The 19,177-nt window shown below is 37.0% G+C and overlaps 1 protein-coding gene across 2 annotated transcripts in view; it reads right to left on the bottom strand.

Annotated features, from left to right (window-relative positions):
- Positions 1-19,177, bottom strand: part of SCUBE3 (signal peptide, CUB domain and EGF like domain containing 3) — a 120,975-nt gene that overhangs the window by 24,410 nt on the left and 77,388 nt on the right. For both annotated transcript variants that reach the window (XM_063297606.1, XM_063297605.1), the window contains 3 exons: positions 13,771-13,887; positions 8,890-9,012; positions 4,378-4,494 (listed from right to left, as the gene is read on the bottom strand). In XM_063297606.1, coding sequence (XP_063153676.1) covers positions 4,378-4,494; positions 8,890-9,012; positions 13,771-13,887 — 357 coding nt within the window. The remainder of the gene's footprint in view (positions 1-4,377; positions 4,495-8,889; positions 9,013-13,770; positions 13,888-19,177) is intronic.

Genomic DNA, 19,177 nt, shown 5'->3' on the forward strand with positions numbered 1-19,177 from the left:
TAATCTATTTTCACATCTATCTTAATCTCCTCTGTTATCTGGGACATCATAAAAGACAGAATTCTCACATACATTTGTGTTGTAGCAACACAGTTCAATAAACTATGCTTTCCAACTGCCTCTTCTTTCTTTTTATGGGTGTGTGTGTGAGAGTGAGTCACGCACACACACAATCTCAATTCTCTCCTTCCCCTTTATCAAATAGCTGTAAACTCCTCCCATCTCAAACTCTGTTCCAAAAACTCACAAAAGAGATTTCTCTACCCCATTTCTCTGGCCAAGGCACAAATGGTTTTTGTTGCTTTCTTTACAGCTGAAGGGGGGAAAAAAACCAGCCCGACTTCCTCTGCAAACAGCAGCAAGCATCATTCAGTGAACATCTTTCACCAAATAAAGTAAAAATTAAGACAAAGACAAAAAATCTTTGTGTGGGAATGTTAGACCTGGATTTAAAAGTCAGCTGAACACCTGTCTTGCTTATTGGCTTTAAGTAGGTCTTGATTCTTATGTGAAATGGGATAACATTGCAACAGGAATTTTTTTGCAGACAAATATAGACTACCAAGAATTCCACATATATTAATCTCAAGCAAGTGCAAATCTACAAAACCTGCAAATACAAAATAGGATTCACTGTGCAAAAGTGAACTGAGAGTTAATTATATGCATGTTTCGCAAGCAGACAGTCCCAAATTCATGTCTGTATATGCAGATTTTCAGAGTCTTGTGTTGGTAACCTTGTCTGCATGGCCACCCACTGCTCCTAAACCACACCATTCTAGTAACATTTGCTCTATTAAAACACATTTTATTGAGTTTGAATCTGTTCAAGTAGCATATAGTATTATATCAGAAATGCCATTCTACATGGTACCTTCTTAAGGAGACACAGGTACTGTTATTAACTTTACTATTAGGTGGCATTTCAATTCCAGGCTTTCTTGGATGAAACTGATAATATGGAGCAGACATCTTTTCTGATCTAGATTCAGGTCTGGGCTTGGACAGAAAGAGCATTTTTAGTCAGGTCCTAGCATGATCTGGACCTTCATTCTCCTATAATGACTGAACAACCTTAATCAATACTACTTTATGAGATAATAATGTGACTTTTATCACAGCCAAAAACCAATCTCAAGAGAACATAGAAGATTTTTCATCATTATTATACTGACAATTGTCTTTTAATTAATTATCAGAAGAGAAATAATGTAGTGTTTGCCAAAAGCCCCAAGATGAATAATAAGAACACCTGGGATAAAATCACCAAGCAAGTTAAATTATTTTAATATCTGGGGGTAGCATCTCATTCTTCAGGCAAGATGGCCCAAACTGAATATGTGTATTGCAGACAGTACAGAAGAATGTGGCATACATCTTAACGTTCTTCTGACTGAAGGAGGCAGTGTTGTGCCTCATGCCATCAAACTACTTGAGGCCAAGTTGTTGGCTCAGCTCTAATACGGAGTTCAGTTAGAGCTATATACCAATTATGTCCCTCTAGAAATAATTCCCTCTACAGTATAATCAGTATAATCAAAATCTTGAGAGCAGTGCTTCAGATACCCAGGTTCATCCCAATGCCTTCTTGTGACAACAGACTTGGGTTTGGCTGGCCATCTTTAATCTCTGGTTGAAGTTTAACTTCTGGTTGATGTGCCTGGCTCCCCTAATAATATTTGACAAATTTCATCTGCCTAGAAGAGTACCTTATTCAATAAACTGCCTCTCTCTCTCTTTCCAGAGTTTTTGCTCTCCATGGACTATGATTAAGCTAGTATCCAAATCCTGGACAATGAATCATAAAACAAGTTCAAGCTAGTCAGCAGCCAGCTACTGTAAACATCTTCCTCCTTTGGAACTGTTTAACCATCACACAGTCTTCTTACAGCCCTGATTTAACTTCCTTCTGTCAGCTGTGCTGGAAGATAGATTCATCAGTTTTCCCTGTAAAACGTGTATCTGCCCATGTGCCTCAAGGGAAACTGGAGCAGTTGGCATATTCTGCTATGCTGCAAACTTTATAGGGATCTACGCAATAAATTTATTATCACCCTTTCAGTAATTTTTCCAAGCCATTCAGATGAATTCCTTCTGACCCTTTTATTTGCAGATTGGAGGCCTGCTGCTACTTACAATGTAGCAAAATTTTGTGCACTGGCACATTGAGTGTGGCAAGAGATAACAAGGGGACCCCAGCAAAACTGGTAATCCACCTTTTTCTGCAGCTATGGTATATCATCTCTTACTGACTGTGTTATTGTCTGTTTTATTATGTATGTATTATTGTCTGGATATTTCAGATCTTGTAGACTATTTTATGGTCTTTGCTGTAATAAAGAATTCATTCATCATGTTAGTATTTGACTTATACTGGGAACCAGACAGCAGGCATTAATCATGGTTTAGTTGTGCTGATTTTCTCAGCAGCATTCAAGCTATCCATCACAGTATTTTGAGATGTTTAGCCAGTAAGGGACTTGGCTAAATGCTCCCAAAAAATGGTGCTTGGGACCACTGTTTGGCTTCTTGAACACTGGCTTATGGCATACTTTGAGATTCTATTTACCCTCTATGTTTTCTAACATTTATATAAGGTTGCTGAGAGGTTAAATAGAGCTTTTATGCTCTTTCTCTCTTTTTTATTTTATGCCAAGAAGATTGTTGAAGTCCTGGATCATTGGATATAGAATATAGGCTATCAAGTTAAGGATTAATGTAGACAAGCCGGAGATACCACAGGCCTACAACCAAACTTCTCTGCCATTGAAAATATCACCTCCCTCTAAAGAATCAGATTTGTAACAGCCAGATAACTGCTATGGCCAAGAATGCCTTTGCCCTGGTATGGTTGGTGTGCTTCCTCTCTATGATGAACTGTGCCTTAAATACTGCCATTTAAATTGCTACAGTCTGTCAGTAACTCTACCTAGAACAGTGTCTGGAAATTATACCTAGTATAAAATACTGTTTTCTTGTGTGTGCTCTGTTGGCTATATCATACAAAATCTGTAGCATCTGCTTCAGTTCCCAGTTTGTTTCTCAGTATAGTTCAATGTGAAAATTCTTCTCTATATAAGCTTTAAGTAAATTGGGCCTCATACATGTTAAAGACCCTCTCCACTCATATGAACCTGGCTATAATTTACAATCTGCACCATAAACAGGAACTTGGTTGGCAATAACTTGGGATATGGACAGCACCCAACCATGGAACTTTCCCCTTAAGGATGTTAATCTGTCTATCTTTGTTTAATTTTAGGTGGTCCATGAAATCTTTCTCTGCTTTTGAAAAAAGTAAAATCTAAACTTGTCCTAGATTTTATTTTATTTTTCTTATAAGATATGACATTAAAGTTAAAGTTGCATGTTGCCTTGTCTCCCTTTTCCATGGCAAGCAAATCATGAATTTAATAAAAAAATTAATAACTGCAATTAACAAGCAGGCATGACCTCCATATTTAGATCACAAAACATACAGCGTTTTTGCCAAACACCAACTCCTTGTCCTTCACTAATCAATAACCTGAGATGTTTCCTAGGAGATGGCTCTGACTGGAAATGTTTAAAAGACACTGTGTTGCCATTCCATCTTTCCCTCCAAAATAACTTTTCAACATTAGAAAAAAGAGAAAGGAAGAGGTGTGTTTCAGATATAAAATAACCTCTTTTGGAAATTTTCTGACTAAGGCAGTGGCTCTTCCCAAAAAGTCTTCTCAGTTCATTAGAGCTGACAGTCAAAAGGTTCAGTACTTCCATCCTTCCCTCAACAGATTTGTGATCATAAAAACAAACCATAAAATCATCAGGGAAATACAGGCAGATTCCAAATAGAAGAAAACATTAATGTACACCTCATAAAATGTTATTCCATATATATAACAAAAGCTCATTTGAACACTTTGCTTGTCTCACCCTAATTTCTTAGCACCTTGTCCAATCCTCTGCCCAACCACTGCCATCTAACACTATTTTGCATGTGAACTATCCTTGATTAACATCATAGCAATTGTTACTGAATCTCTAATTAAATTTCATAATCTATAATCCAATTTCCAGCTGTGGCCAACAGCAAAGTGTTCTGATGATAAATACTATATTTATAGATACCAACTATGCAGCACAAAGGTTTTAATAGATAACATTGTGGGTAATATGGTTCTCCAAATGTATTGTCCATAACCAAATTCCAACCCTACCTAAACCAACCAAACTGAACTAGGTTTGTTTTTGGATGTCAGAGGCACTAGGCTCCAGCTAAAAGAAGAGGGAAGATGTTACTCATTGGGAGAGGCAGCAGGATGAAGATTCACAAAAGAGGTATCAAAAAGGTGACTGGGACAATGTTCCATCCATCCCCATCTATCACACTTATACCTCCACAGTGGGTGAGTCCATACAGCATGTAGCCTTTGTGACACAGGCACTGGAAACTCCCTGGTGTATTTACACAGATGTGGTCACAAGTTCTATCAAAGGAGCATTCGTCAATATCTGGGAACAGGAAAAGAGAGCATAAGCTAGGATTATTTTGCTTTTTTACTAAACATAAATTGTGAAACTGTACTAAATTGCCCAGGATTGGGAGAACATTAGGAGAAAATGTCATTCTAATAGAAATTCACTAGTTTACTTTGGTAGCAAGATTTTTCTTGGACTCTCCTCTCCCCCCTCCCCAAAATAAGGGTGCAAATTAAGTTCCAAAATCATTATACATGGCAGTTTCTGACTGAAAACTTATATTAGCTCTAGGGTTATGTTATTGCCCATCTTATCACAATGCTAACATTCTGAGAAAGTGAAAGAAATCATGGAGGCATGCAAAGGAGAAGTTTTAATAATTGGGGACTTCAATCACCTTCATGCAGATTGTGTACATTTAGGCTCAGGCCACAAAAAATAGAGCAAATTTCAAGATCCCCTAAATGTGTCTAAGCTTTAGAACAGTTGGTTTTGAAACTGACCAGAGAGATGCAATCCTAAATTTAATCCTAAATGGTAACTATGATAGGTACAAGGTATGTTATAAACCAGATGGATACAATATACACAATACTGTTGCATTTAGCACATGTGCAAATGAGAAACTGCCAAGAGGGTCCAACACAGTCACATTTGCCTGCAAAACTAGAAACTTCTGAAAAGGAGCTGGTGAAAAAGCTGGTGAAGGTGCTGGTGAAAAAAAAGACTGAGGGCAAATTCACACAGCCTCCTGTGTGAGGACATGAGGACAGCCCACTATCCATATCTACAGGATGTGCCTGCATGCCACCTGTATTTCATCATCCATCTGCAGCTGAGGCAGCCCAAGGCACTCTGCTCTGGAAATTGTGTTTTCCCACTTATCCTGCTATATTGATGAGCAACATTGAGAATATGAAGCCCTGAAACTGAATAGCTTCTCCCTGGCTTAAGGCACATCACTAGAAGTGTAATTCGAAGGACATATCTCCTATACTTCTGACAGAGAATTCCTTCCTAGTGGCTGCTGATCCCAGAATCCCTTGTTCCTTATCTCTCTCCTCATATAATGTTCTTAGGGGAATTCACAACTCCCACTGATCCCCACAGTTAAATCTTTTTCTCAAAATCTAGCTCATAAACAGCTCTTATCCAGCAGCTGTATAAATCTGGTCAACCACTCTATGGAAGCCAAGGGATGCTCTAACTTTTTGCTGGCACATAGTAAGAAATAATTTTAAGAAATAGTTTAATGGGTTTTTTTAAAAAAAAGTTTCAGTCAGTCAATAATTGATTAAAAATTGTAGAACATGGAGTAAGTAAAGTATTGTGCATGCCAAGTGGAAGAGGCTTTTCCCATGATAGATGATAATGGGAAGGGCTGGAATATCAGCTGAGGGAACCACCCTAATGGCCCTTTGAATGTTGCATTTTAAAGCTCTGAGAACAGTAGTGCAGCCAAGACCCATTCATGGTAAAAGCGCATCATGGGGGCAGCAAGATATAGGGCAGCACGATTTCCTGCTGACTCTGGGACAGGAGGGGAGCAGGGCCAAGTAGCTATATGGATGTGGTCTGAAAAGAAAAATTAGCAAACTCAAATCTCTCCTTAATGCCTTAAAGGCAGAGGAAGAGGATTCTTGTTGTTATTCTTATTATTAAGGGGAAAATATTAAGAAGTTCTTTATATTTTAACTAGAAAACAAGCCAGAACATTAGCCAAAGGAATGAAAAGGATGCTTATGTTGGCATAAATGGATAGTTTTCTCAGTGGGGGGAGGCGGAAGCCTTACAAGACTGTATCGGGATCTGTGTTTTTTCACTTATTCATAAATGATCTTGATTTAGGGGTATACAATGAACTTCCAAATTTGCAGATAATAGTATTCAGGATGGTAAAAAAGTGACTATGAAGAGCTGTGGAAGATCTCTAAGCTACATGAATGATCATTCCAAAATTACGTATGCTGAGGCAAAAAATCCTAACTTTACATATACTGTGCACTATTGAAGTCTGAGCTGTCTGTAACTAACCTGGAAAAAATATTGGGGTCACAGTGAATAATGAGGATATTGACTCAGCGTGTGACAACCGTGAAAAAGACAAATCCCATAGGACAGTAATTAAGAATGAGAATGAAAATAAAACTGCCAACATTGTTAACCTTATTCAACCAAAATGACCAGGAAAGTAGAATATTTCCCCTATGACAAAAGGCAAAAATATTTAGGTTGTTTAGACTGGAAAAAGAATGACTGAGGGGAACATGATCAAGGTCTATAAAATTATGCATGGCATGGAGAAGTTGGATAGTGTTTTCAAAATACTGGCTTCAGGGGTCATCCAATGAAGCCAATTGGAATTAAATTTAGAATAGGCTTCCTGTGGGGAATGGCAGACTGAACGGTGCTGCTTTTTTGAGGAGCGCCGACGGCACAGCATTTCTGGCACAGGCTGAGTCCTTGCAGCCTGAAGAATCTCTGGGTAAGGAGAATCCAGGAAATCATCCCTTTTGTTCTCCGGACAGCATTTTCTTGTGGGGGGTGGGTGTCATGGAACGGAGTCCCTGTGATCAATCCATGATTGAGAATGCTGGGAGGCGCGGATGTCATCAAGTTCAGGGATGCACTGAAGCTGTAAAAAGGACACTAAATCTTGCAACCCCATTTCTAAAACATCAAGGGTTGCATTTTTGTTTATTTGTTACTGAAGAGAGGCCTTTTGCAACAAAGAAATGCAAAGCTCTTGGTGATTTTCATTATTTTTGAAATTTCTTAATTTGGAAAGTTGGCTTTTTTAATATTTAAATTCTAATATTGAGATTTAAAGATTTTTGCTGTTTTGTTGCCATTTTTTAATGTTTTGAGGATTATAAAGTAGATTTATCTACTTTGTTGAATCTGCAGAGTTGAATTTTGAGCTACCTGCCTCTGCTTTCCTGTGAGAACGGCTCTTGTTTACATCTTTTTTTTCTCCTGATAACACACTGTGGGGAGACATGGAAGAAATGAAAGCGATCTTTAAAGAATTCTATCTTGACATCACCCGAGCCCTGGATCATCTCCTAGAACTTGTGGAGTCTAAAGCCTACCAACAACTTGAAAAAGAAGACAAGAGTGAAAACTACTTTGAGATTAGTGCTCCTTCTTTAAAGAAGAAAATAAGGATTAACATTTCTAAGTCAAAAAGTGAAGGGAGAAAAATTGGACTGTGGAGAGTTAACTTTGATTCTGAAGAAAGAAGAGTTTCGGGCGCAAAGGGAGAGATATGATTGGCTGTGTTCCTGGAAAATCGAGACCAAGAATCAAGGATGGCTGCTGAATTTGAGACTTGAACAGGGAAAGCTTTGTGTGTAATACTGAGATACGTAAATGACTTAGTCTATTTTGAAGTTGGATAATTGTTTAAATGTGTTTATCAGGATGGTCTCTTAAAGGTTTAGACTGATGTTTTTGTTTTGGTGATGATGATTTTACCTTGGATAAAAGGACATCAACCAAATGTAGATAATTTATTTTTTGTTATTTTAGTAGGCAGAGAGGAGTAAAATTTTAGTGAAGTAGGATAATATTTGAGTATTTGCTTATGAGGTGAATAATTATGTTAGAAAAGGTTTATTTTTTTAAGAGGGAGAGATAGTTTGTTTTAGAGGAGAAAGTCATATAGAGATGGAAATGCTTTATAGAAATAATGTTTATTTTAGTTTAAATTAGAGTAAGAGTATCTTTGTTGTAGAAAGTTGGAAGCCCCCATGTAATAGTCTTTTCTGTATTTTCGCACTTTTTTAGTTTTCTTTTTTCTTGTAGTATTCTTTGTTTCATTCTTGTTAGTGTTTATGTTTTTTATGTATATGTTGAAAAAATTAATAAAGCTTTATAAAAAAAGGAATTAAATTTAGAATAGACCAAAAAAAGAGCACTTTTTCACACAGAATATAATTCTCCTGTGAAATTATGAGGGCCACTATCTTGGATGGCTTTAAAAGGAGAATGGATAAATGCTTGGACAACAAGGACATTATTATAACAAGTCTATCAAGATTCAGGGTTACATCCAAGCTGAGGGCACTGTACCACTAAATAGTAAATTGTAATAAAACAACAGCAAATATCTCCTGCTTCTGAGCATCCTAGAGGAATCTGGTTGGCTACTATAAGAAACAAAATGCTAGACTAAGATGAGCATTGACCTGATCCAGCTGGGCCAGTCTTATGTTCTTAAGTTCATATTATATAAAATAGCACATAGCAAACTCAAAGCTATGAAACATTGAAATCCAAACCTCATAGACAGCTGTTTCCAATGTTGACCATCAAAACAGAAATTAAATTGAGAGTGCTTCGTATACTTTTAAGCTCTATGCCTAAATCTTCATATTTAAATAACTGTTTCATTATTATTTCCAGCAAGATATGAGAAGACTTTACCTTGGCACGTCCTTTCATTGATAAGCAATTTATATCCTTTTTTACAACTGCATTCAAAACTGCCCACTGTGTTCCTGCAGATGTGGTCGCAGCCACCATTGTTCAGTCTACATTCATCTATATCTGTAATGAGGAGAAAAAAAAACAGAGCAAAACACGCTTAGCTACAAAAGAAAGTGACAATTGAGTGAATGCCATATAGTCATCAAAGGATGATTCAACAGAAGAGGAACAGGATAAATGGCTGGGATTTCTGGGTTCAGATTCAATTTATATGCTAATTTTGATGTGTATCCTTAATTCCTTGTGCTGTAAGGTACTTACAGATTAGGTTTTTGTTACCCAATCACCCTGTACTGCTTGGAATTTTATGATAATCCAGATAAAGGTATGCATTGGATCTGGCTAACCCCCAAACCAAGCTAAACTGACTTGGACAGATTCTTTTAACATGGATTAAATCCAAAATGGAGCTTTTCTGAAGCTTTGTTAGTGTTTTGGGGATTTCTAAGGATACTGAGCAGTTGTGTCTGGGAAAAATTCATAATTTCTCTCTAAGATCCCCATGTAAGGAAATGCAGGGGAAAGAAAGAAAGAGAGAAGAGGACTGTAGTATAGTGGTGTGTTGGTCCCAGGATTGGGAAGACCCAGGTTCCAATCACCATGAGCTATTTAAACTCCCTTTGTGACTCTCATTCTCTCTCAACCCAGCATACTTCATAAGGTATGGGAAAAAGCTCTAAACATAATAAAATGTAAATACATAGTTTTGTAGACTATACAAATGTGACTACATAGAATTATTTATTGCAATATTTATCACATCTTTCTGACATAAAGCCCATTTATAACAGTTAAGTGAACATAAGATCACACAAAGATTAATGAAATGATATACCTTTTAAAACTCAAAACGATTTGAATCAGCAGCAACATACAGGAATCATCAGTTTCAAAAGCCAGGAAAAGCATGACTTCAAAGAGAAGTTTTCAGTAAGCATTTGAAAGCATCCACTGAATGGGCTGTGATAATTTATTGGGAAGGAAGAACTTCCAGACAGTATGTGATCCCACTGACACCCCTAATTTATTGACATCTATATCATTTTTAAATGGGTAGCACAAGGTAGCACTGAAAACAACAAAGAATCAATGCTTCATCTGTCTGACAATTAACTTCAGCCAAATGATTATATTCTAAATTTAGCTGTAACTTTAGAATTATTTTTCAGGGCACCCTCTTGAACAACTCATTATGAGAGGTCACTGAACATGCCAGGCAGTAGCTGGACTCTCACAAATTGCAAATCAATCAAAGTTGAAAAACTCACTTTTGGTTATTTATTTATTTATTTATTAAATTTAGCCACTGCCCATCTCCCCCCAAAGGGGGGACTCTGGGCAGTTTACAACAAAGATAAAAACATTAAAATACTCTAATTAATATAAATACAAATATGACATAAACATAAATACAATATAAAATCCAGATGATGGTAGCAGTTGGAATATCATTCACACGTGTCTAAAGGGGCCATTTAAGGTGCTAAACATCTCCATAGTTATCGTTATGTCTGTCTCTTAGATGTCAAATACCAACAGCCACTTTAAGTGTTCTTTGGATAGAAAGGTGGGATATAAATTGAATTAATAACAGTAATAATGAAGAGACCCTCCAAAAACAATTTGGCTATTGAGCAAAATAGAGGATCAAGGTAAAGGATCAAGGAAAAAAAACTTGCTGAAGGAGATAATGAAGAAGAATTTGGCACATGTACTCAGAACTTGTGTGCAAAGCAAGTCATACACAGTATGTGCAACATCTGGTAAGTGACCATGATATGTAATTTTTGTCCTATAAAAGTGCTACCCAAAATATGTCAGAAGAGAAGGCACTAGAAAAGTGCAAATAAACAGGGAAATGGATCTTAAAAGACAGTATGTAAAACTATTGATAAAATAATGTATGTGTGTTGTATCACATTTCAAGTGTAATTGCTCAAAACAAATTCTTGACACAAATTATTTATCCTGCATTGGTCATTTATGATGTGCTGATTTTCTATAGCATTGCTTTAAAAAGCTTTCCCTCACCTGGTGCCTTCTGGATGAGTTGGGAATAAAAATCCAACTATTGGAATTTTGAGAGTTGCAGTCCTGACATATTTCAAAGCTAAGATGGTAAGGTTGCTCTAAAGGAAGAGCAATTTGACTAAGTTGATCAGGAAGTCATTAGTCATTAAGAGATAAAGGCATGGCCAAAGATTGCCTTAGATTCCAATATCACAGCTACGAGGTCTATATGAGGCCTGTGGAAACTGCTCAGTATTTATAGCTCCTATGAAGAATATCTTTGAAGACTGAAGATTATAAAAATCAATGCCTGAATGAAATAGGAGAGTGGTTTTGGACAAATTCAAAACTATGGGGAATAGTATATAAATAATAGATACAGTAGAGGGGGAAATTGGGGAACCAAAAATTGAAAGTTTATATACATACATACACACATACATACATACACACACACACACACACACATACACACACACACACATACACACACATACATACACTACATACACACACACACACACACACACACATATACATATACATACTATATATATATATACTATGTATATATATATATATATATATACTGCAGGGTGGTTTGCCACTGCCTTCCCCAGTCATATATACAATCTGATTGTTTTGTCAAAAAGAAAGAACATATTCTCTGCCTCACTTAATTCCCTAAACTCTCAAAAAGTTCCTACTATCTGTAAAGAAATATTTTTTACTTGTGGCACATGCCAGAAACTTTACTGCTAGGAAATGGTCTGTAAAAAGCTGATGGATCCCAGAAAACATGCTCAACCAGACATCATCTAAAATTGCTCCCTTGTCTTGCCCAATCCAACCAACTTCAGCAAGCACAACGAATTGTCAACCTTGTTGCTGTTGTTGTTATTATTTCTGAAATGTGTTAGAAATAAAATAGCTCTGAACAGTAATAAAATCCCAGACACAGAGAACACAGCTCTGAGTTATTATGTTTTCCTGAAACTCCAGCATCTTAGAGTCAGTGAGCTCTGAAAAATAATGAAACGAATGGGGTCTGGAATCAGTAAGCTGGTTAGACAGCTTTCAGCAGAAGAGCTGTTTTTTACTTTTAACTAAGGTCACATTCCCTGGAGCTGCCAGAGACAGAACACAGACACCATCCATTTGTGAAGTCTCACCCTTTTTCTCAGCAAACTTTTCCAGATTGTTCTTTTTTTTAAAAAAAAAGCTCATAGTTTTCTCTTAATGCAAAACTCATCTAGTGCCCATCCATCACCGATAGCATAGTATCTTATGATAATGAAATAGATTGGGTGGGGTTCCATATACTGATTTATATTTTCACCAATTATTAGAAGTAGATGTAGTTCAATGTCCAGAAGTCCTAGCTTCCTGCAATTTTTCTTAAGCTAACATTTTTCTTGTGAGAAAAGGTAACTATTATCTGTATATTTATGAAATAGGTGGGTAGCAGGAGGATAAGAGAAGTGAAGAACAAAGTAGTGCTCTGTCTCCAAAGCAGCAGCTATTTCCCACTATTACAGTGCCATAATCAAATGAGGGAACTGTGCTGCTTGTTAATGAAATGATGCCAAAGTGTTCAGGAGACACAAGCAATGGCATTTCATACAGCATTCTCAGCTGCAGTATATATTCTAGCTGGGAAGCCAAGGTAGGGACTGTACTTCAAAATACTATTATACCATGGAAAAGATGGAAAGTCAACTACAATTACTTACAGAGGAGGAGCAACTCAGGTACGTGAAAGAAGATGCTGTTTCATGAATGTGGTTATCCCAAGAAGTAGCAACCTACTTGCATTGCTTTACTGAAACAGAGATCTGGTCAGATCTGTAGATTTATGCTGATAGATGGCCTGGCATAGAAAAGTTCACAGATAACTGAAGCCCACGTAGCAGCCCAAGCTCTGCATAAAGTGGGGGGTGACTTATTATAGTGCTTCTGCTCCATCTTTTTGACAAGTGTGGTTTGGACTTAAGTAGCTATATGTATTAGACCCACACATCAGTGCATCTTCACTATTAGCAAGCTTCAGTGTGGTATAACAGTAAGGATGTAAGACTAAGATGGGAAAAACACAAAGCACCTCTTCTCCGCTCCAGGCTGACTGGAACCACATGCCTAGAAAGAAGGGGAATCAGTGCCCCTAACCCACACCCATTGGTACTGAGATTGAGGGAGGTGGGATTTGGACACTCCTGTGCCTACCCATGGAACATTTTGTGGAAATAACATTTTGATGAGACAATTAAATAGAAGGAAAATTATTTACCTGGTTGAACAAAAGCCTGGTGAAAAAAGTTTTTATACAGCAAACTACTGTGCCTAAAATACAAATAATTCTATTATTCTGGGGCATAATAACAGAGGTAGATTATCTCTATCAACTGATCTTCCATAAAAGTCAGGATAGAGAAAAGTATCTCTCTACCATGTTGTAAATTGCATACAGGCTGCTTTTAAAGAACCAAGTCTCAAGATATCCTAGACCTAAACTGTTCAGGGCTTTAATAATAATCAACAATGTTTTGAATTGTGACCATGGAGAAAGTGGTGTATGTAATAATAACTGCCATATATAAAAGCTGAGATATGTATAATGTTAGCTATTTGAGTGCCACTGCTTTGCTTAGGTAAGACACACTGTTAATGCACACACAAGAATGGCTTAAGAAATGTGAACCTAACTGGTTCTCCCATCCTGCCAACACTTGTAACAGATGAAGGACACATGAGTATCTTTTTCTCTGCATCAGGTCCATTTACTGGATCTAGACTTCGGTTGCTACTTACCTTTGCAAGTTTTTCTGTCAGGCTGAAGCATGAATCCCATGGGGCAGCTGCAATGTACTCCTGTGGCTGCATCATGGCATTTGCTGTCACAGCCTCCATTGTTAACAGCACAGGTCTCTGAAAGATTAAAATCCAATTAAAATTATTTTAAAGTACACATACATTTAAGACTTTGCCAGTATCTTGAAAAGGCCTTTCAAACATGGATATATGCAGTTCTATAAAGATTCTAATGTAGGAATGAGATGTCTTAAGAGCTGGGTTTATGCAGATGATGGCACGGTTTCTAGATGTAAAACTCCTTGGCTTAAATATAAAATCTGAATAAATCACTTAGACTCAAATCCAAATCTCTGAAAAGTGAAGGCTTTTAATAGGGTAAAATGTATTGTTAATTCAATTAGTCAATGTTTTTATAGTTATTTACAATATAGTTATTATAAAAGTATAAATATATTTCACTTCTACTCTGACTGAATGCCTGGATTTTTCCAAGACAGGTATAGGGAGAAGAATGAACAATAATATGCCCTATCATTACAACTGGGTCAAAAGAGATTTAAATAATATCTAACTCATTTCCTACTAAGGAATAAATGGAGCTATTGGATCAAGCTTCTGTTTTGGAGATTATGTGAACTGGAGTCCAACACATCTGGAGGGCATAAGATTGGGTTATAGTGACAGCCAGTGGGAGGGCTGATATTCTCAAGGAAGAATTGATGGGTGTGGAGAAAGAGGCTTATCCTTTCACTTACCTACCAAATCTCCCCTTGATTTTTTAAGAAGTATTTTTTTCTCCACTAGATTATGATATTAGAAGTGAGCCTGCTTGAGAAAAGAGGTGGGGCAGAAGAGGCTTTTGCAGGAGGAAAGTGAAGGAGACAGGAAGGGTGAAGCAAATCAGACCTACTTTCTACCTTTAAACCTGCTTCTCCATCCCCAGCATCTCAGCAAATGTGGAGTTAGACAACATGTTTGCAGGAAAAAAAAGACAACTGTTAAGTTTCTTCCTTTAGACATCCACATATACAAATACCTTCCTTGAGATTTAGAAATTACAGATCCTTTTGTTTAAGCCTGCCCCAATTATTTATAATGTGTACACACACGTATTGGATAGGTGTGCATACACACATATGGATTAGTGGCAACATCCTACCAATATCCAGATGACATAATCTATAAGAAAGGTGAAGTGGAGAGACATAGCTTAGTTTTGAATTTATAACCGGTATTTTTTCTACTGGGAAAAAAATGTCAGGCAGTAAAACCAGAACAGTCATTTAATACTGTAGTATCAGCTGACAAACTTAAGAGGAAATTATAGATGTGAATCCCCTTTTCCTTCTGAGACGTATGTGGAAAACTTAAATCCTTGTCTCACTCTACCAAGCCATTATTTAATTTCACTGTGACAAGAGAACACAGAGTTGGTGGTCCAAATTTGCAAGCAAAACATGCACCTTTTAAGAGCAAGATTTCCAAGAAAAGAGATGTAACAAAATTTTATATCCAGAAGATTAATAGAGTGGGAAAAGGTTACATTTTGTCAGCCAATTCTACTACAAAGGTAATTCCTGGCATTCTTGCCAGCGAGAGCCCTTGGATATAAAGGCAAAAGAGGGGCACATACATACATGCCCAGGAGTAAAAGTACCAATGGCAAGGAATAGACTGAAATGTTACTTTAATGTAATTCTACTAGCCACCTCAAGGACTTATCTGACAAGATAGTGCCAGGAAATCAATCTTAAATTGTTGTAGGAAGGAAGTTTGGTTAGAATAACTTGTTAATGAAGATTAAGCAGCAAGAACATTAGCTGTGATGTGTCTTGGGCTTTAATGAATGGAATATCTTCTGGATGTTACTGAGGGAAGAAACTGAAATGGTTTCCATCTGAAAGCAACTGATACCTTGAAACTAAACATTTTTCCTCAGTTCTTCAACTCACTAACATTTTAACCCGTGTAGAATCAGGGATGCCAAATTAGAGCACTTTAAAGTTATACTTTCCTTTAAACAATACCTTGTAAAAACATCTATGAAGTCTGGGCCTTTTGAATGCAGAAAGATCCAGAAAGGTCAACACAAGAGGCAAACAATCCACTCCAAGACAGCAAGAGTTTATATTCAGGTTATCAATGTTTTACACAAATATTTATTTAATACGTAATCTCTTATTCCAGAATTTCAATGATAGAATTGAACATTGCAAGTAGTCCCCATTAAATAACAGTTTCACAGATGATCATCTGGGTGTCCCTGATCTTGAGAATAGAAAGAAAGGGTTGTATCATGCTTTTTAAACAGACCTGTCCCTAAAACAGAGCATCTAAATTTCCATTTCCATTTTTGTTCAGTTTCATAGAACCATAAAATATTCTTGGAAATCACCTAGTATAGTCCAAACCTCTACTCAGTGCAGAAATTCATTGCTACAGAATCCCTGTCAGATGGCAACCCAGCCAGAGACATCTGCAGAATCCTATGGTCTTATCAGAATGAAAAAATGAGTGTTGTGATGCAAGCGCCATCCCTTATGTATGTGTGTGCAACATCATGACACATGTCAAAAGGGGTGCAGCTTATGTTACATGGCACAATAATTATTCCATCCTTTGTACCCCTCCCATGGGTCCCTCAATATCTAATCTCTGTTTAAATACTTCCAGTAAAGCAGAGTCCATTCCCAAGGCAGGTGGCTCCATTGATGAACGGCTTTTACCACTAAGAAATTCTTCCTGATGTCCAATAAAACCTATTTCCTTGTAATTTAAGCCCACTGTTTGTCCTTCTTGTCATCTGGAACAAAACTGAAGAAGAGTATTCTGTCTTCTACATGACAGCCCTTCAAGTCTTCTTTTTCCAGGGTAAAAGTAACAAATGCTTCCAGCTATTCCTCATAAATCTTTCAAGTTCCTTATAATCTGGATTGCTCTCCTCTAACACTCCAGTTGGTCAATGTCCTTCCTAAAATGCGCTGCCCAGAACTGGATACAATATTTTAGATACAGTCTGACCAATAAAGACTAGAAATAAATTACTTTTTTGATCTTGATACTATACTTCTGTTGATGCAGCTTAGTGTTTGGGTTTTTTGTAGTTAGATCATACTTTTAAAAGAATTTTATTAAATTTCAGAAAAAGATACAAGATACAGAAAAATGAAAAACTACAAAAAAAAAACCCTAAAAAAGTGTGAAAACACAAGACAAAAATTTTAAATAGATTACAAAGAGAAGTGACTTCTGACTTTAAACATCACGGATATACAGCAATTTCCCATAATCAATCCCTTACTCTACATTAAACCAAAATCACATTATTTCTACAAGTCAACCCCTTAGCACGTTATAAAAATCACTAAATACCACTGCTTCCTCCTTATATTAAAAGAAAAGAAAAAGTATAAATCACCTATCAACTTCACCCCCCAAAATAAAACTTACTTAATTATTCCCTTCCTACTACTATTCTATACATTCCTGTCTACTATAATAAAGATCACAAATAAAAAAGCATGTAAATTGTCTGCCATTATAATTAATAATACAAGAAACATGAATTAATATTAATTTTTTTAAAAAAATAACAATCATAATCCCAATCATTAACAATAAATAAAATCATCCAAAGCCAAAAGACCATCCAGATAAATATTTTTGGTCCCTTAACCACTTCAGAATAGACCAAAACATTTACATATCCCCATAAGAGCTATTTTCTTAAAGAAATCAAGTAGCTCCCCTCACCAACACTGACTTCTCTTCAAAAAACCTCCCATACATAATAACCCCTTCTCTTCCATAACATTCCATCAGAAAGTCAAATTCACTCATGTCTTTTAGCTCAATTTCTCCTTTTAAGTTCTTCAATTCAGCATTGTCAGTTTCATCCAGGATTTCAACAGAAGCCCGAATCTCACTCTTAGGAGAGACATTTCGATCGCTGTTAGATTCTTCAGTTTCATCCACAACATCCCCAACCAGATGGCACATTTTAGACCACATATTTTCCACAATGCTCTGAATGTCTTGCATAATAACTTGACAGGAATCAGAAAAAAATCTGCTTAATATCTGCTTTAATATCTTGATGAAAGTCAGAGAAAGTCTGGTTAAGATCCTCCACGTCGGAGGCAGTAAGTTATGGCACCCCCTAGATACTTAACCAGCAGAAGTGAAAGGTAATGGAAAATTTCCAAACTGGGTTAAGATAAGATAACAGATAGTTGCCCAGAGAAAGTAGCAGCAGGAAAGCAAAAGTTCAGAATGGCAAATTCAATGTGTAGGAAAAATGCTAAAATCTTCAAAATTAGCACAAAAATAATAACAGAGAGACAATAACATACTCTCAACCCTCCTTAGTATTGGATGGGAAGCATAATCCAAAGCTTTAAAAAAAACAAAAAAAAAATTAATCACAAAAATAATGATAAGCACCAAGAGAGATTGTTGCTCCTTAATGTAGAAAGCTTCTCTTAGGGTAGAAAAACTTTAAAAAAATAATAAATTGGGTGCTTTAGAAATGGGATGGCTGGACTTAATGTCCCTTTAAGGCTGCAGCGTGGCTTGGAAATGGTGACGTTCCAGCCTCCTGCAGAAGTCTTATCCATCAATCGCGAATGCTGTTTACAATCTCCTGGCTGCAATTCACCATCTGGAGGACAAATGGGTCCATTCCAAGCGTTTTCCTTGGTCTGGAAAAACTCTCCTGGGCTTCAGGAGGAACCAGCCTGAGCCTGAAAAAACTGGCATCATGCCAGTTCTGCCCGCAGAGCTTGCTGGCACAGCTGTTCAATCTGCCATGTTCCCACCGGAAGTCCTAGTTAGATCATACTTTTGACTCATGTTCAATTTATGATTTATCAAGACATCCAGATTCTTTTTGCATTTACAGCTAATCAGTACTGCCTCATGCCTTTGATGGTTCCCGTTTTTCCCACCCAAATGAAAAACTGCATTTTCCTAAATTAGGAACTCCTGATTTCCTAAATCTCCCCTCTTTTTTCCTTCTTCCTGAAGTGGTGTACAACTATATTGCCCATGTCTTATTTTTGAGAAGTACTCAACCCTCTTGTACTCCTACAGATCCAAAGGTTTCTATTCATGGAATTCTGTCTAGTAATTCTCTAAGCTTGTTGAAATTGGCTTTCCTGAAATCTAATGTGAATTTATGACTATGCTCCAATGTTCCTTCAGTAGAATCTTGAACCCTAAGATAATGTAGTCCTAAAGTTTCCACCTCTATTCTAGAGGTAACGGACTCGTCCCTGGGGGAGCTGGGGGTGTTGACGACCGACAGGAAGGTCTGGCATGGGCTGGTCCATGAAGTCATGAAGAGTCGGAAGTGACTAAACGAATAAACAACAAAAGTTTCCACTGCTTTTCAGCTGTTTCCTAT

This window comes from Candoia aspera, chromosome 3, assembly GCF_035149785.1.
Source record: "Candoia aspera isolate rCanAsp1 chromosome 3, rCanAsp1.hap2, whole genome shotgun sequence".
Taxonomy (NCBI): Eukaryota; Metazoa; Chordata; class Lepidosauria; order Squamata; family Boidae; genus Candoia; species Candoia aspera.